This window comes from Armigeres subalbatus, chromosome 2 (genome assembly GCF_024139115.2).
Source record: "Armigeres subalbatus isolate Guangzhou_Male chromosome 2, GZ_Asu_2, whole genome shotgun sequence".
NCBI lineage: Eukaryota > Metazoa > Arthropoda > Insecta > Diptera > Culicidae > Armigeres > Armigeres subalbatus.
Window position 1 is genome coordinate 261,746,316 of NC_085140.1, and position 18,006 is coordinate 261,764,321.

The 18,006-nt window shown below is 38.5% G+C and overlaps 1 protein-coding gene across 6 annotated transcripts in view; it reads right to left on the reverse strand.

Moving 5' to 3' along the window:
• Positions 1-18,006, reverse strand: part of LOC134212158 (E3 ubiquitin-protein ligase lubel) — a 90,138-nt gene that overhangs the window by 23,510 nt on the left and 48,622 nt on the right. For 4 of the 6 annotated variants that reach the window (XM_062689770.1, XM_062689771.1, XM_062689766.1 and 1 more), the window contains exons 10-12: positions 16,433-17,869; positions 15,717-16,057; positions 6,202-6,399 (exon numbers count right to left, since the gene is read on the reverse strand). In XM_062689770.1, coding sequence (XP_062545754.1) covers positions 6,202-6,399; positions 15,717-16,057; positions 16,433-17,869 — 1,976 coding nt within the window. The remainder of the gene's footprint in view (positions 1-6,201; positions 6,400-15,716; positions 16,058-16,432; positions 17,870-18,006) is intronic. The other 2 variants (XM_062689772.1, XM_062689769.1) reach the window with 1 other exon arrangement.

Here is an 18,006-nt window from a genome sequence, read left to right on the forward strand (position 1 = left end):
AACAAACCATTTGTTTAAAACCCATCTGGCAGAAAATGTCTGAAAATGTCAAAAAAATCTTTAAAGAACAAACGTAATCGAAAATCGTCACGCCGATTCACGCCGTCGAACAAAATTCTGACAAACGCTTCCGCCGATTTTTGGACCAGCACACACTTCTAATTGTACGGTCTTAATGCCAAAAGTAAGCCTACAAGAAGGCACTCTCAGAAACCCAAAGAACAATGTAGATGCTTTGTATGTTTATCATTTGCCTTCAACAATTGTTCCATTCCAGGTCATCCAAGAATTTCCTGGAATCTACACGCGTAACCATGGACTTAAGGTCTACAAGCGTAACGAAAAAGTTGTTATTTCTTTTTGAAAATGATTCATGCCGTATTTGACATATTAAACCAATTTCCATTCCAGGTTATCCAAGAATTCCCAGGAGTATAGGTCTTGAAGTCTACCCGCGTAACCGAAAGGCTATTATCTTTTTTTTAAAATGGTTCATGCCCTAAATGATCTATTAAACTAAACTCAATATGCCTTAAGCAGCCGTTCCTTTCCAGGTCATCCAAGAATGCTCTAAACTCCTTAGCCACGGTTTCATCCCAAATCATGCCCTCCAAGTATTTGTCTTTCACTTGCGTCTCAAATGTAGGCATATGAGTTGTTCTAAGATCTCCAAATTGTCTTGGAGTTTGAATCAAATGGACTACCTAATCAACCATGTATTTCCTGATGTCCCCAGCCGCGGTAACAACACAGTTATGTCCTCCAAGTATTTGTCTTTCATTTGCGTCTCCAATCCTGGCATATGAGATGTTGTAAGATCTCCAAATTGTCCTGGAGTTTGAATCAAATGGTCTGCCGAATCAACCAAGGCCTTTATGATGTCCTCAGCCGCGATATGAACCCAATTATGTCCTCCGAGTATTTTTCTTTCACTTGCGTCACAAATCCAGACATATGAGATGTAGTAAGATCTTCAAATCGTCCTGGAGTTTGAATCAAATTGTCTGCCGAATCCACCAAGGCTTCTATGATGTCAACGGCCGCAGTATCAACCCAATTATGTTCTTCGAATATCTGTATTTCACTTGCGTCTCTAATTTGGGTATATGATATGTTAAACCGTCTAAGGCGAATTAAGTACTGTCCATTTAATTCCACCAGTTAATTTTCGTTATCTTTGCAGATACGTATTTCGACCACAACTGTGTGGTCGTCTTCAGTGTCTTGTACTTGACTCGACTTTACTCGACTCGTCAAGTACAAGACACTGAAGACGACCACACAGTTGTGGTCGAAATACGTATCTGCAAAGATAACGAAAATTAACTGGTGGAATTAAATGGACAGTACTTAATTCGCCTTAGACGGTTTAATACATTCCACTAAACGAGCTTAATATATTTTTCTGATCTGATATGTTGTAAGATCTCCAAATTGTCCTGGAGTTTGAATGAAATGGTCTGCCGAATCAACCAAGGCCTTCATGATGTCCTCAGCCGCGGTATCAATCCAATTATGTCCTCCGAGTATTTTTCTTGCACTTGCGTCTCAAATTCGGACATACGAGATGAAGTAAGATCTCAAAATCGTCCTGGAGTTTGAATCAAATGGTTTGCCGAATCAACCAAGGCTTCCATGATGTCCCCAGCCGCGGTAACAACCCAATTATGTTCTCCGAGTATCTGCCTTTCACTCGCGTCTTACATCAGGGCATATGAGATGTTGTAAGGTCTCCAAATTGTTCTGGAGTTTGAATCAAATGGTCTGCCGAATCAACCAAGGCTTCCATGATGTCCCCAGCCGTGGTAACAACCCTCTTATGTCCTCCGAGTATTTGTCTTTCACTTGCGTCTCAAATGGAGGCATATGAGATGTTGTCAAATCTCCAAATTGTCCTGGAGTTTGAACCAAATGGTCTACTGAATCAACCAAAGCTTCAACGATGTGTTATGCCGTGGTATCAGCTCAATTATGATTTCAGAGCATTTGTCTTTCACTTGCGTTTCAAATCCAGGCATATGAGTTGTTTTAAGATCTCCAAATTGTCGTGGAGTTTGAATCAAATTGTCTACCAAATCAACCAAGCCTTCATGATGTCTTCAGTCGCGGTTTCAACTCAATTATATTTCCCGAGTATTTGTGTTTCACTTGTCTCAAACCAAGGCATATGAGATGTGGTAAGATCTCAAAGTTGTCTTGGAGTTTTGATACCTTGCGAATTGCATCTCATATTGTGGCATGTAAGATCCCAAGCAACCAGAAGTTCAGATTTTACTTAAATTTACTCCTAACCGAACTAATTGGTTCACTATGGTTCGCATCAAGTTCCAAGCATCCTTAACGGAACTTAACGGAGTTCACTTTTACGCTCCCACCATACAAAAAATTACTTAAAATGAGAGCTGAATAAGCCAAAATAGCCCTTCTTATCCGAACTTCTGGTTGCTTGGGATGTTGTAAGATCTTACAACATCTCATATGCCTGTATTTGAAACGTAAGTGAAAGACTAATACTCAGAAGACAAAATTGGGTTGACACCGCGGCTGGGGACATCGTGGAAGCCTTTGTTGATTCGGTAGTTCATGTTATTCAAACTCCAGGACAATTTGGAGACGTTAAAACATCTCATATACCTGGATTGAGACGCAAGTGAAAGACAAATAGTCGGAGGGCATGATTTCGATGATACCGCGGCTGGGGACATCATGGACGCCTCAGTAGATTCGGTAGACCATTTGATTCAAACTCCAGGAAAATTTGGAGATCTTACACCTTCATACATGCAAGAATTGAAGACGCAAGTGAAAGACAAATAATTGAAGGACAAAATTGGGTTGACACCGAGATGGGGGACACCATGGAAGCCTTTAATGATTCTGCAGACCATTTGATTCAAACTCCAGGACAATTTGGAGATCTTACAACACTTCATATGTCTTGTTCTGAGACGCAAGTGAAAGACAAATCATCGGAGGACATAAATTAGTTGATACCACGGCTTGCGACATCATGAAGACTTTGGTTGATTCGATTGACCATTTGATTAAACTCCAGGACAATTTGGAGATCTTTTAACATCTCATATGCCTGGGTTTGGAGAGATCTTACAATACCTCATGTAAGACGCAAGTGAATGTGTTTAAAAGTATCCAACGATCAATAAATACAGTGAAATACACCCGATTTTTTTTACACGGGGGATGCGTTCCGTGTAAAAAAAGTTTTCAGTTCAAAATTCGAAAATCCGTGTAAAAGAAGTTTTATGATTTCTCGACGAATTATGCAAAATGGAGCAACTTTGCAAAAAATTTGTATGGGATTTTTTTTACACGGCCGTGCAAAAAAATCCGTGTAAAAACAGAATCGGGTGTACTAGAAATTTTAGCAAAAAATCTTTTTACTTTTTGGTTCACGTGCTTCCAATAAGTGAGGGTTGAGTGTACAAGCAAATTTGCTCATATTTACGTTGCTGCAACCAAATAAATGTTGTGCTATTCTGGCGCTGTAAACACAATCAACTTTTCTGTGTACTTAATAAAAGATATGTACCACAAAGAGCATGTACCTTATTTGAAACATGTTGATAGACTTTTGTTTGCACTTGAAGACCTTAAGGACTTACTCTAGTGGTTTCTTTGATAATCAAGAGCATTCTCTCGGTTTTTGTTTGTTCAGGTGCCTTTGAATTTGAAAACCCTTTTCTTCCCTAGCTTTTCTGGGCAGCAGGGTCTATGTTTGATACATTTGTCGACCCCTTCACAGGCCACTGTAAGTTGGAAATGGAGGGATTTGACAGCGGGGTTGTATCTGCAAGCAGTATCTACCAAAGCGCACTAGCCCAAGTCTTGGTGTTGAGTAGGATACTAAACAGACCTGTCACGACGTCTCTCCAGCGAGACAGGAGGTTTGCACAGGCCCAATAAGCCGCTTGTAAAATCAATCATTCCGAACGACATAAGCGATAATAGGACGATTCGATACAATCCTCAACGATATAGGCGATGAATAAAGGATCACGATTGGATGCTTGGAACATGGAACTACGAGTCGCTTGGTTTCGCACGTTGCGACAGGATAATATACATCGAGTTACATCTCCGCAACTACGATGTCGTAGCGCTGCAGGAAATTCAATGGAAAGGACAGAAAGTTTGGAAAAGCGGGCATCCAGCGGCCACTTACTATTAAAGCTGTGGCACCACCAATGGGCTGGGAATCGGTTTCATAGTGCTGGGTAAGATGCGCCTACCCGTGATTGGGTGACAGCCAATCAACTGAGACTAAAATGCTGTCTTCAACTACAATATCATCAATGCGTAATGCTCACACGACGGGTGGCCCGACAATTGGAAAGAAGCGTTCTATGCACAATTGGAGCAAAAATACGATGGATGCCCACTCGTTAAAATCGTCATCACCGACATGATCGCTCCATTAGAAAGGGAGAAAACGTGTACGCCGGTGATCGGAACGGATAATGTGCATGCCGTATCGAATGACAACGGACAACGGTGCAGAAACTTTGCAACCTCACGCGGAATGGTAGCTCGAAGCACTTTTTCCCCGCAAGAATATCCACATCCACATGGAGGTCACCTAATCAAGAAATGGAAAACCAAATCGACCACGTTCTAATCGACGGAAAACTCTTCTCCGCCATCATGAATGTCCGCACTTACCGCAGTGCGCGTATCGATTCCGAACACTACCTCGTTACAGTATGCCTGCGCTCAAAACTCTCGACGATTTAGGCATCAAAGTCGCACGCCGCGGCTCTACATTGGGTGGCTATAAGACGGTAGACTAGCTCACGACTACGCGGAATAGTCTGAAGTGACACTTCCAACGGAAGTGCTCTTGAAGATGACCGGAGAGGTTTTCGATCTGCTATTGGCGGCACCGCAACCACTGCACGAACGAGCGTGAGGTGATACAAAGGTGGCGATAGCACTACGAAGAGCATTTGACGAGACATACGTCTTTCAGGAGGAGATTGGCCTGCTGTTGTTTTTTAGTCGTGGGGTTAACCAACTACCAGCAGAGCTACTTAAAAAGGGTGGTGCGGCATTACCTAGAGCGCTGCACTGGGTAATTACCAATTTTTGGGAGAAGAAGTTTCTGCCGCAGGATTGGCTGGAAGCTATTATGTGTCACATCTAGAAAAAGGGCGATGAGCTGGATTGTAGCAACGGCCGCGCAATCACTACTCTCCCAAAATTTTATGCCGTTGACTAGCAGATTGCAACAGAGTTCGCGGGGCAGTACTAGCTGGAATACATGAGCGAACACTCTAGCACGAACCAGGTGTTCGCCGTACGCCAGATAATGCCGCTAATACAACGTGCCCACACATCATCTATTTATCGACTTTAAAGCTGCATATGATACGAGCGATCGAGCCCAGCTTAGCGGCTAATGCACGAACACGGATTTCCGGATAAACACGGAAACGGCCACAAATTTCTCAACACAGAATAATCACATTTTACACAAAGCTTTTCACTCGAATAGTTTACCGCTCCTGAATAATCAGACTCCCACAAGACAACGGCTACTTTCCACAAGAGACTCACTAATCAACTGATGTAGATATTCAACGCCAATTTAAATTAATTTCGACACCAGCATGATTTCCTGCACTGACGACGCAACGACGAAACGTAGTACGATTTTCCCGAAGCATTGCCAATAATGTTTCGAAATTGACGGTTACTTCATTGTACCTATCATCGTCGAAAAAATAACGTCAACAATTAGCGTTGCGTTGCATTGGGATAGTCTCGCCATCATCGTCAAATGACGAGCTTTACTCATCTCTGTGCCCGAAACGTACAAGGAGGTTAACACCGCATCGCTGAACGACATAGCAATATAAATGAAGCGATTAGAAACAGATCAACCAGAAGTGTGTTAGCAAGATGTTGTCATCGGTGTTATAATTAGCTCTCGAAGCAGATTTATGTAATTTAATTAATTTACTGTGTGTCAACTGCGTTTGGGAGAATATTTTAGATTTGTTTTGTCACAAATCGTTATACGTCCTATCTGAAAATTCAAAATGTTTTGTGGAGAAAATTTAATCAATCGGATGCATGTACATGTTTTAGTAAAAGCATACGCATGGTTTTAGCGTAGACTCCAATAAATGTTATTATTCATGCAGTCGTAACAATACGACTCATTAGTTTTTATTTCCGAACCTGCGTATCAGTCGAGAAGCTCTGTTGGATGTTGTCCGGGCGAGAATTGGCCACTTGCAGTAACTGTGGAGTGGCTAGTGAATGGGATCGTTTATAAACACCGCCTGATGGTGGTTGGGTCAGGTTGTTGCTGGACTGGACCTGCACCGATTCGATGGTCGACGAATCTTCACGGACTTTCTCGAACGTTTCATAGGTCTAGCATGGATAAATTAATGGGTGATGATGAACTGGGTGATGTTACAATGATGTGCAAAACAACTTGATATCTACTGTAGTCTGAATTCATTTTTATCTCTCAAGCGGCATAACTTATAAGGGATACAAACAGTATTTCTTTATTCACATGTTTTCATCTTGTTTAGGAAACGTTGATATCTTATTGTTTATCGACATTAGGAAATCTTTTCACTTTGCAGGTTTGTATTTATAACTCGGCATACAATTATAACAAGCAACGTATTTTATTCCATTCGTATTCGAAAAGTTAAGAGAAGCTGGGCATTGCGTTAGAGAAAAAGGCGATTCGAAAATTTGTTAATATTCATCAAACTATTTTTGTCAATATTGAGGTAGGGGGAATGACGGCTTTGGCAGGTTTTGTTCTATTATTGGCAGGGGGTTTTTTATGACTGACTATGCTCAAATTTGGCCTCCACATTCTTTGCATATCAAAGAATATTGTGGCCAAATTTCATAAAATTTGGTCGACAAAAACCCCCCTGACAATAATAGAACAAAACCTGCCAAAGCCGTCTTTCCCCCTAACTAAATTGACTACTCTTTTATTCAAGTTCCAAGAAAAATATTCCCATAGCAACCAGCACGGCGATCAGTGGCTTATGTTGTCTCATTTGTCCAATGTTTCAATTTCAGAAAATATGGTATCCTGTACTGAAATCTATTTTAAGTCTACTCTGCGTCGTCGCTTAGTTGCGGAAATTTATTTTTTCAGTATCCGCATGGAGGCGCATGGTAGTTTTTTTTATGAACTAGAACAAAACCTTACAATCTTGCTGGACTGTGAGAACTTTCTAGCGATTACTATTCTAAATGCCGCCTACAAAGTGAAATCCCAGATCATCTTCTGCCGTCTGTACCCAATAGTGAATGAGTTCATGGGAAGTTATCAAACCGGCTTCGTTGACGGCCGCTCGATGACGGACCAGATCTTTACTGTACGGCACATACTTCAAGAAATGCCGTGAATATCAGGTCCCGACATCGCAAGCATCCGACAAGTACGAAGGGAACAGAATTTGATGTTTACTAGAGGTCCTATTGTAAGAACAGCATTGTTGAAATCGTTGTTTTTTTGTCTATCATTCGCTCAGGAATGGCTTGGGTAGTAGCATGGTGACTATTATTACCATTACTGGCAAAATAGCAGTGATTTTAACCTGCTGCAGTCAACTCTCTTCATCATGGTATGTGCTTCACTTTTCGTAACCCTTGAGCAGTATTTAGAATTAGACTTCGGTGTCATAGGACTAATTTGTTATTATGTTTTTCATAAAAGTTTTCCCAATTCAGGATTTTGATAAACTCCAGTCGATTTACTTCTCAATATATCTAAATTTCAGAAAAATTCTAACTACTATTCTTTGTGTTACATATACAATTGGGCAATGTTTGAACGGCTGCATATTCAGTATATTTAGAGAATTTGCAGTGCTACTTCGTTCACCTGCTGTGACCCTTGGTCATTCACGATGGAATCCACTAATGACAACCACAATGGACAGATTACTGCCCACCTCGCGTTCTTGATCAACATAACGTTAGATGATCAACATAACTAAAATGTGCTCTAGCTGAGTAAGACTGGGGCACGATGACCAACCAAATTGAATATTTTCCTCAAAAATTGAAAAAATATGCCAGAAAAGTTTTTTTCCTTTTATTATAGAGGTTTTCAGCTTCGGACTGGTTCACCTCGTCTACCTCGGATCCTTGCTAACGGCTGACAACAACGTTAGTCGTGAAATACGAAGGCGCATCATCTGTGGAAGTCGGGCCTACTACGGGCTCCAGAAGAAACTGCGGTCGAAAAAGATTCGCCACCGCACCAAATGTGTCATGTACAAGACGTTAATAAGACCGGTAGTCCTCTACGGACATGAAACATGGACAATGCTCGAGGAGGACTTGCAAGCACTCGGAGTATTCGAGAGACGGGTGCTTAGGACCATCTTTGGCGGTGTGCAAGAAGACGGTGTGTGGCGGCGAAGAATGAACCATGAGCTCGCCCAACTCTACGGCGAACCCAGTATCCAGAAGGTAGCTAAAGCCGGAAGGGTACGATGGGCAGGACATGTTGCAAGAATGCCGGACAGCAACCCTGCAAAGATGGTGTTCGCTTCCGATCCGGCAGGTACGAGACGGCGTGGAGCGCAGCGAGCGAGATGGGCAGACCAGGTGCAGAACGACTTGGGGAGCGTGGGGCGTATCCGAGGATGGAGAGATGCGGCCTCGAACCGTGCATTGTGGCGTCAAATTGTTGATTCAGTGTTATCTGTTTAGATGTTAACTAAATAAATGAAATGAATGGTTCACTTCTTGAAAAGAATTAGGGGACTTATATTCTATTGTACAAATTCCTTAAAATTTCGAGCACTTTGGATTCATCTTCATCATCGTTTCTTAGTATGCCTCTGATTGTTGCCTTCAACTTCAGCCTTAAACGCACATCTGTATATTCTTGACAGTTGACTAACACATGTTCTACCGTCAACGGGGTCACACAATTGGAGCATATGGGTTTGTTATTCTTTGATATGTAGTGGTCGTGCGTAATTTTCTTGTGTCCAACTCGCAATCTCGATAGGATCTGCTGTTCCCTCCGACTGTGCCTGTCGGACCATGGCGTGACTTAACCTTTTATTTTCCTGGTGAGCTTATCCTTCTACCTGTGATTTTCCCATGATTCGGTTATTTTCCTTTTGTTGAAGGATTTGATGTCTGTGCCTGCTACGTTAATTTTCCATTTTTTAGCATTTCTTCCGAGGTTTGCTAAATGGTCCGCTTCATCGTTGCCCCTGATTCCGCAATTCCCGGGTATCCAGCAGTAGGTAGTGTTCACTGGAGTAATAGCCTCAATAGTCTGTATTATAGGGTGTGCTCTAGAAAAGTTCTTGGTGGAGTTCCTGAAAGGATGTCCGGAGGAAACTACGATTTTTTTTAAGTTTCATTAAAAATTCCTTTGTGAAACCATATAAGAAATTCTGCGGAAACTCATATAGGCATTTTTTCAAAAACCATTACGGTTATCGTTGGGAAATTCCTTTAGTAAAACCACAGGTGAAACCATAGCATATTCTTTCAGGATTTCATTCGGAAATTTATTAAGGAATGAAATAGTTTCCGAAAGACTTCCTAAAACAATTTCCGAAGAATTTGTTGAAAAAATCTTCGAAGGGGTTCAAAAATGACACTCCGAGGGAATAGCGAAAAAAGTTTATCAAGACATTTCTATCAAAATTTTTGAAGGAATTTTCGAAAGAACTTAGTGTAAATATACTTCGTCCGAACTTGGCCATCTTCATTATTGATCCCACGACTGACTTCCACACTGACAATTCACACCAAGGAAATACAAAACCGAACTAGCTTTTTTGCTTGCTAAATGTAGACTTGTTTATTCGTCATAAGGCACAAAGGTTTGGACACGCAGGCCTTGCTTATTATATGCATAGGTATTCTATAATTTTTCCCTGTAGCACCGACTTCAAAAAAAGTTCACATTAGGGAACCGGAGCAATTCCTGCAGAAAAACTAGAAAGAATCTTTTCAGTAAATTTCGAAAAAATGTTCTAGGGAATTCCTAGAAGAATTTTCGCATGGTTCCCAAAAGCAATTTCCGAAGAAATTTCTTTGAATGAATTGAGATGAGATGAAATGAGATTCCCGAAAAAAACAAAAGAAATGGAGAATGTTGTGACAGAATTACTGAGGGAAATGTCCAAGAACTTCTTCTTAAAGTTACCGAAGAATCTTCAAAGGATTACCCGTAGAAATTCCAAAGGAATTGCTTAAGGTTGTTCTGAAAGAATTCCTATGGGAATTTCAGAAAAAAATTGCCAAAGAACTTGCTAAGGAGCCCCTAGAGGAATTTCTAAAAAAATCCGTTTTTTTTTCTAAAAAAATCCGAATGAATTCGTAAAATAATTCTCCGTTTTAATTTCCAAAGAAATTCCTAAGCAAACTTTCAAAGACTAAACATATTTCCGAAGGAATCTGTGAATGAATTTTTAGAGGAATTCTAAAATATTTTCCGTCGATATTTCAAAAGGAATTTGCGAATGATTTTCGAAAGACTTTCTAAGGGAATTACGAAAGAATTCCTAAAGGATTTTATGAAGCAATTCCTAAAGCAATTTCCTACGAAATTTTCAAAGGATTTTCCAAAAGAACGAACCTTAACAAATTTCCTAAGGTTTTCTTAAACAAAGGAATACGAGGAGGAAATTGACGTCATTTCTGAGGTAAATAAAAGGGAATATCCGAAATAATTTCCGAAGAACTTTCTGGAATTCGTTTCCGGAGGAGTTTTTGTAGAACTTTTTGAGGCAATTTCCTAGGGACAATACTTGGTAGTCATATGGCTACTGCTTCTGCCGCAGGAGGTCGTGGGTTCAAATCAGGTCCGTTTCATTATCCTACTTTGTATCTTTATCTATATTTTTCATGTTCTAGCAATCGTTAGAACTGGAAATGGAATTCCATACTGTTTCCATTACTATCATGTACCTTTAACTTGACTGTTCAGTCAGTAGCTGCTAGAATTGGAAATGAACTAAAAGCTCGTTTCATACATCCTTTGATAATTCCTTCGGAAACTCCATCATAAAATCCACAAACATACCTTTATGGATTCCTCTGGAAATTCCTTTAGGAATTCTTTAGGGAAGTATTTTACCTTCAAAAACTCTTTCAGAAGTTCCTTTAGGAATTATTTTCGAAAATCCATTCAGGTTCTCTTTTGGGAATGCCTTCAAAAATTTATTTGGAAATTCCTGCACTAAACCCAACACAAATTTCTTCAAAAACGTCTCCAAAAATTTATTTGGGAGCTACTCAAGAATTTTATTTCTTAAATTATCAAAAAAAAAAAAACGCCAGGAATTCCTTCGGATATTCCTCCAGGGATTTCTTTAAAAGATTATTCGAAAAACCTCTGAGATTTCCTTCGGAGATTTCTCCAGATTTTTTTTCGGTAGATCTTCCAGGAAATCCTTTGAAATTTATTGAAAATGAAGTTGTTTGCAATGTAGTTACTTATTGAATTTTCGAAAGAAAAAATCAAAAAATAAACAACAAACACTAAAAGACTTTCGGAAAGATAAAGGCATTTTCGAAGAAATTCCTGCAGGAAGTTCCGGAAGAATTCCCGGAGAATGTTTTAAAGGAATTGCTGGAAGATGTTCTGAAGAAATTCCTTAGGCAAATTTTGAATGAATGCCTTATGGATATTTAGAAGATTTTTTTCCAGCGAATCATGAAATAATTGCCGAAACAATTTCAAAAGTAAAAATTTCTGAAGAAATTCTCCAAAAAAATTCCGAAGAAATTCTCAAAAAACGAATGTAACTTTTTAAGGAATTCCTTTAGGAATTTCCGCAGGAATTACTAAAGAAACTTCCAAAGGAATTCCTCAAGGAGTCTCCGAAAGAGAATGTAGGAATACGTGGAACAAAATCCGAAAGCATTTCTTTAAGCAATTTCCGAAAGAAATTCGTAAGGAATTTTCTGAAGAATTAAGTAGGATGAAAATTATTAAGGAATTTAAGGAATCTTCGAAGGAATACCCTAAAAATTTTAGGAAGAATTCCTAAAATAATCTTCTAAGGTTCAAAAAAAAATATTTTAAAATCTTTTTAGTGGAATGTATTGAACCGTCTAAGACGAGTTTCGTACTTTCCAGTAAAGTCGAGTCAAGTACAAGACATTGTTGAGGTCGAAATACGTATCTGCAAAGATAACAAAACTTAGTGGAATTAAATGGAAAGTACTAAACTCGTCTTAGACGGTCTTGTAAGGTGTTTTAAAAGTTACTTTTCGGAGGAATATCTGGAGGAGTTATCAAATAAATTTCTTGATTTATTTCCGAACTAATTTCTGGAGTATTTTTCTAAGGAATTCATAAATGAATGTTTAAACGATACTTCTTCGAATATTCTTAGAAATTCCAGGAATTTTACAATAAGGCTTTTACAATACAGTACACTATGGTCCAGGATACAGATTTACGCGGAAAGATGAATTTTACGCCAAAACTATATTTTTTAGAAAAAAATGTTGTTCTACAAAATTGTTCGAAATAGTAAGGCCATAATTATGGTTCTACCAAAAAATAGGGTGGCCCATCATATAAAAAAATTAGAATATATTTTTTTTATTTCTCAGAATATTGACATGTTATGTTCTACAAAGTTTGAGCGCAGCTTATTCCAATCAATTTTGCTAAAAAAAACTTTTTCTATAGCTCTTGAGTTGGTTGATTTAGAGCAATTTTACATAATTGAATTAGGATGTACCTCAAAAAAACAGTATTTTTTATCTACTTTTTTGTTTTAGATTTTTCGAAAAAGTCGTCTTCAGCTGACTATTAGAGCTCAAAAAATGCAATTTTTGATGGGTAAATATGCTCAATATCTTTTTCCGATAAAAAGTTATAATCGTTTTTCTGTCAAAATTACTTTTTTTTATAAGTTGATATCTCCGGTTAGGGCAGACCAAAAAAATATATTCACACGGCATCTGAAAGAGAAATTAATATTCTTTATTTTATCTCAAGTTTTACCAATTTTACTAAAATCATGTTTTTTCCAAATAAATTGATATAACTCGACAACGGAAGAAGATACAGACGATATTCTTATAGCAAAACACGCGTTTTGAAAAGCCCCAAAAGTCTTTAAAAGGTGACATCCGTGAAAAATAAAAAATTAAATAAGCAGATCATAAATATTGTTTTTAAGGGACACCCTAATCCTGGTAAGTAAAATTACTCTAAACAAGTGAGTGCTTAAGAGCTACATAAAAAGTTTATATAGCAAAGTTGATTGGAAAAAGCTGCGCTACAACTTTGTAGAACATTTTATGTCAATATTCCGCAAAATAAAAAAAAATAAAAATTTCACATTTTTATAAAATGGCTCACCCTATTTTTCGGTAACTCTATAATAAGGGCTCAAGTATCCAGAACAACTTTGTAGAACAAACTTTGTTTCTTAAAAGTATGCTTCAGACCGAAAATGCATCTTTTCTCGTAAATCTTGCAATACGATGATAATGATAAAACTTATAAAAAGTATTAAAGCTGTAGATTTTTTATTTTTCATTTCTCACGAATGTCATCTTCTGAAGACTTTTGGGGCTTGTCAAAACGCGTGTTTTGCTATAAGAACATTGTCTGTGACTTCTTCAGTTGTCGAGTTATATTAATTTATTTGAAAAAACATGATTTTAGTAAAATTGATAAAACTTGAGATAAAAAAATAATATATCCCCAATTTTTTGACATAATAAAGAATATTAATTTCTCTTTCAGCTGCCGTGTAAATATAATTTTTTGGTTTGCCCTAACCGGAGATATCAACTTATGAAAAAATGTAATTTTGACAGAAAAACGATTATAACTTTTGATCGGTAAAAGATATTGAGCATATTTACCCATCAAAAGTTGCATTTTTACGAGCTCTAAAAGTCAGTTGAACACGACTTTTTCGAGAAATCTAAAACAAAAAAAGTAGATCAAAAATACTGTTTTTTTAAGGTACACCCTAATCCAATTAGGTAAAATTGCTCTAAATCAGCCAACTTAAGAGCCACAGAAAATTTTTTTTTGGCGAAATTGATTGGAATAAGCTACGCTAAAACTTTGTAGAACATAACATGTCAATATTTCGAAAAATAAAAAAAATATTTTCTAATTTTTTTTATATGATGGGCCACCCTACTTTTTGGTAGAACCATAATGATGGCCTTACTATTTCGAACAATTTTGTAGAACAACAGTTTTTTCTAAAAAACATAGTTTTGGCGTAAAATGCATCTTTCCGCGTAAATCTGTATCCTGGACCATAGTGCAGTATTAAATAATTTCGAGACAATAAAATAAAATTAAATTTCGTAATATTTGAAAATAGGGTATAAGGCTCAAACCTTAGCCTATTATGCTGTGGTTGAGCACATTTATCGATTTAAATATTCATATATTGAAGATCTTACCGAAACTATGCCACCAAACGACTTTCTTACTTTTGGTTATTACGCTAAGTATTCAAAAAACAACAATAATGGTTCAAAATCTATTATTTAATCCATCAAAAGTTTTGTGCGAAATGAACTTTATGTTCGGCCAATTTTCCTAAACTTGGCTCTGGTGTTGGATCCTTTTTCGGCCCATGAAATGTTGGTGCATTATTCATTGTAAATTGTTTGTATAAGACGTAATTTAGGCAATTTTTATGTGCTGCTTCAAGTGAAAATCGTCAGCCGAATTTTGGCAACGAGTGTACTAATATTGTACAAAAAAGTTTTGGTTAGTTGTGTCACTATAGTAATGAAAATAGATTGAATTAGGCCTTAGCTTAACGCATTCCAAAGATCAGTTTAACAATTTATGTATTATTATTCTAGATAAAGCCTCATTCAAACTATTTCTTCATAGATACGTATTTCGACCTCAATTATTAGGCCGTTTTCAGTGTCCGTGCTTGGCTCGACTCGACTTAAGTAAATTGATTTTTTTTATTGCGATTAGTCACCGGCGTGGCAAAATTATGATCGGCGGCGCGCACAGGTCTAATTAGATATACTAAAAAAACTTGAGTGAGGTTTTCTTAGCGTGTTTTTCTGAAAATCCTAATTTGTCACAACTTTTGATTCCATTGTCCAATCTGGCCCATTTGCAATATTCCCCGTCGAATGGAACCTATTGCGTATAAATCGGTCAATGAGTGCTAAAAAACGAGTGAGTTTTTTTGCGCACATACTACATATACTACACACAGACATCAGTTCGATTCATTGAGCGGAGTCGATTGGTAAGAGGCCCCACACACGCTCCGACATGTTGTACAACTATGTCTCCGCCTCCAGGAAATTTGGTTCGGTCGGAGTAAAGTCGGACCGTCTGTGGGCAAGTTGTACCTACTGTCCAATAGTCGTACAACTTACCCACAGACTGTCCGACTCGGATCTTTATAAAAAGTTCGTTTTTGGAGCGACCATATAAATTGTTTTATGAGAAAGGCAAAACATGAGATAATAGAAGTTGGTTTTTAAATGTCAAAATGGCAACAACTCTTGTTACTTAATTGACCTTCTATCAATTTATCAGAAAAAAATATTTGCGCAGAATGGCCAGTTGTTCGTACGAAGCAAGATAATCATGAGACAAATCTAGTAAACAGTAATATTTTTAAAAATGAATTCAGACTACGATGAAGATGTAATATATATTCGCCTGCTTTACTATCAATGTGATCTACACAAACGCATTCACTAACCTGTGTGGACATGTCCTGTGGAGGAGGAGACGTTCCGATCGAGGCCCTAGCCGAGGAAGACGGTCTACTATCGACAGTATCCATAGCTTCCTTTTCCTCGATAAACTCCCGCGGGGGGGACGGGCCGCATCCTGTGGATACTTTTTCTCTCACTACCTTGTTCACAAGTTTTGTCACTTCACTGTCTAAATTTTGCTTGATTTCACCACTGCCTTTGGGATTTTCTAATTTGACTGGGAGGGCGGATTGAATTTCAAAGTTTTCGTACTGATTTTCCTCGAGTAAAAACTCATCAACCTGATCTGATTGTTCAACACCACCACCAAAGCGATCATCATTGTCTATAACGAGAACAGAAACAACACACATTAAAACGTTTGGCTTCTTCGACAAGCATTTTATTTGCAAAATAAATATTTATTTGCTAATTACACGAAATCATAAAAATGCTATTATTACACAATGACACACAACACACTTTAATTGTAAAACTGTATTTTTAGGAAAGGTGCTGGGAAATGTTGGATTTCGTAACTGTACAAAAGTCATTTGCTAGGTATCGGTATTGAATTGACTTTAGGGCTACATGAATATATAGATACAATATGGAGTGGTTCTTCGGGGGGTACAAAACACGTTCTCTTTGGTTTAAGGTGCAACAACACTCAACTATTTCGCTTTAGTGCCGGGCCAAAAGGATATTTTGCGCATCCTACCTTTCTTCTTGCTATCGACTTCTTTGGCGACTGGCGGTATGATCGTTTGTAGTTTCTTCACATCCGTTGTCGGATTTTGAACTGTTCGTTTTTCGCACGGTGGTTCTTGAACAACATCCGGGGGTGGTGATCGTGGAGTTTCGGGATCTATTTTTGTGGGCGCTTCGACATCTACAGTTACAGTTTTGCAGCAGATTGCACATATTTTGACTCCAGCTTCGTTGACGTATGTGCAGAACGCGCATTCCCATTCACGATTTGGTGCAATTATCGGAGGTGGGGGAGGCGGTGATTCTTCTGTCGTAAACTGGATTGCTTCTGGTTTGGTTTCGTTGATTTGATTCTTTATTTCGATGCTTTGTGAATGATCATTTTCGTTTTCGTTGTTAGATTCAGATAAAGACTTTATTTCTGGAGGTTCATGAACAATTATAGATATTTTCCGCTTTATTTCTGTTTGCTTATCAGTTTCAGGTTCTGAATCATTTGGAATGAATTCAGTACTGGAATTTTTCTTCATTGGCTTCTTGGTAGCAAATCTTCGCTTCTGATCGCCATCTGTATCAGGCGTATGAGAGTCCGATGGAACTTTCTTAGGGTTTGTTTTGCTTGCTTTAGGTTTAACAGGTTTACCCTTTTCCGTATCGGAAAGTTTTCTGATCCCCACAGGCTTGACTTTCTCTCGCCCCACATCAGACTCACCAGTTAACGAATCAGATTCCATGCGTTTTGGCGACAGTAGTCCAGAATTTTTTCTCTGTTTCCTACGTTCAAATTCAGCATCTGAATCGTTGGTAAATGAATCCGAAGCTACTTTCATTGGAGAAGATACATTGCTGGGAGAGCGGCTTTGCTTCGCCACGCGACGCCGTTCTATTTCACCATCGGAATCATTTGTCAAGGAATCTGACGTAATCTTGCGTGGAGTAGTCAAGCTTTCGTTGTTTGGTTTAGACTTATTAGATCCTCGTCGATTCGTTTCCAAATCGGAATCATTGGTATACGAATCGGAAGTCACCTTCCTTTGCGACGATAGTGACATCTTATCGAATCGGTCACGCAGGAGTTCTTCACGATCATATTTGGAACGATGAATATCACGTTTGTATGATGTCGGATAGTCTATCAATGATCTTGCTGAAGATGTTCCACGGCGATCCCGATTGAAACGAGAATGCTTTACACTTGACGCTCGAACAAATGAGTTCGGTTCTGGTTCGTCGAAATCCAGACTGCTGTTTGAATTCACTCGATGACGACGGTCTCGTCTGCCTCGGGATTTTCCAAAATCTTCATCAGAATCTTCATCATCGGTTAGATCGTTGATGTAGCTGCTACGATTACGCATAGACATGGTGGATTTACGCGATTTGATACTGAGCGCTGGGGAGGCTGCACGCGAATGAGCTCGCGATCGCGGTGGGGGCATCGCCATTCCTGTTGATGATACAGATATGTCATTAGTTATTATTCCAGCATGCACAATAAAGTGATTCAAATTTTGACTTTTTTGGTCCTCTGTGCTTTAACGATTACATTTGCTATTTTATAATTCCTCCTCAAGTTTTAGCTTA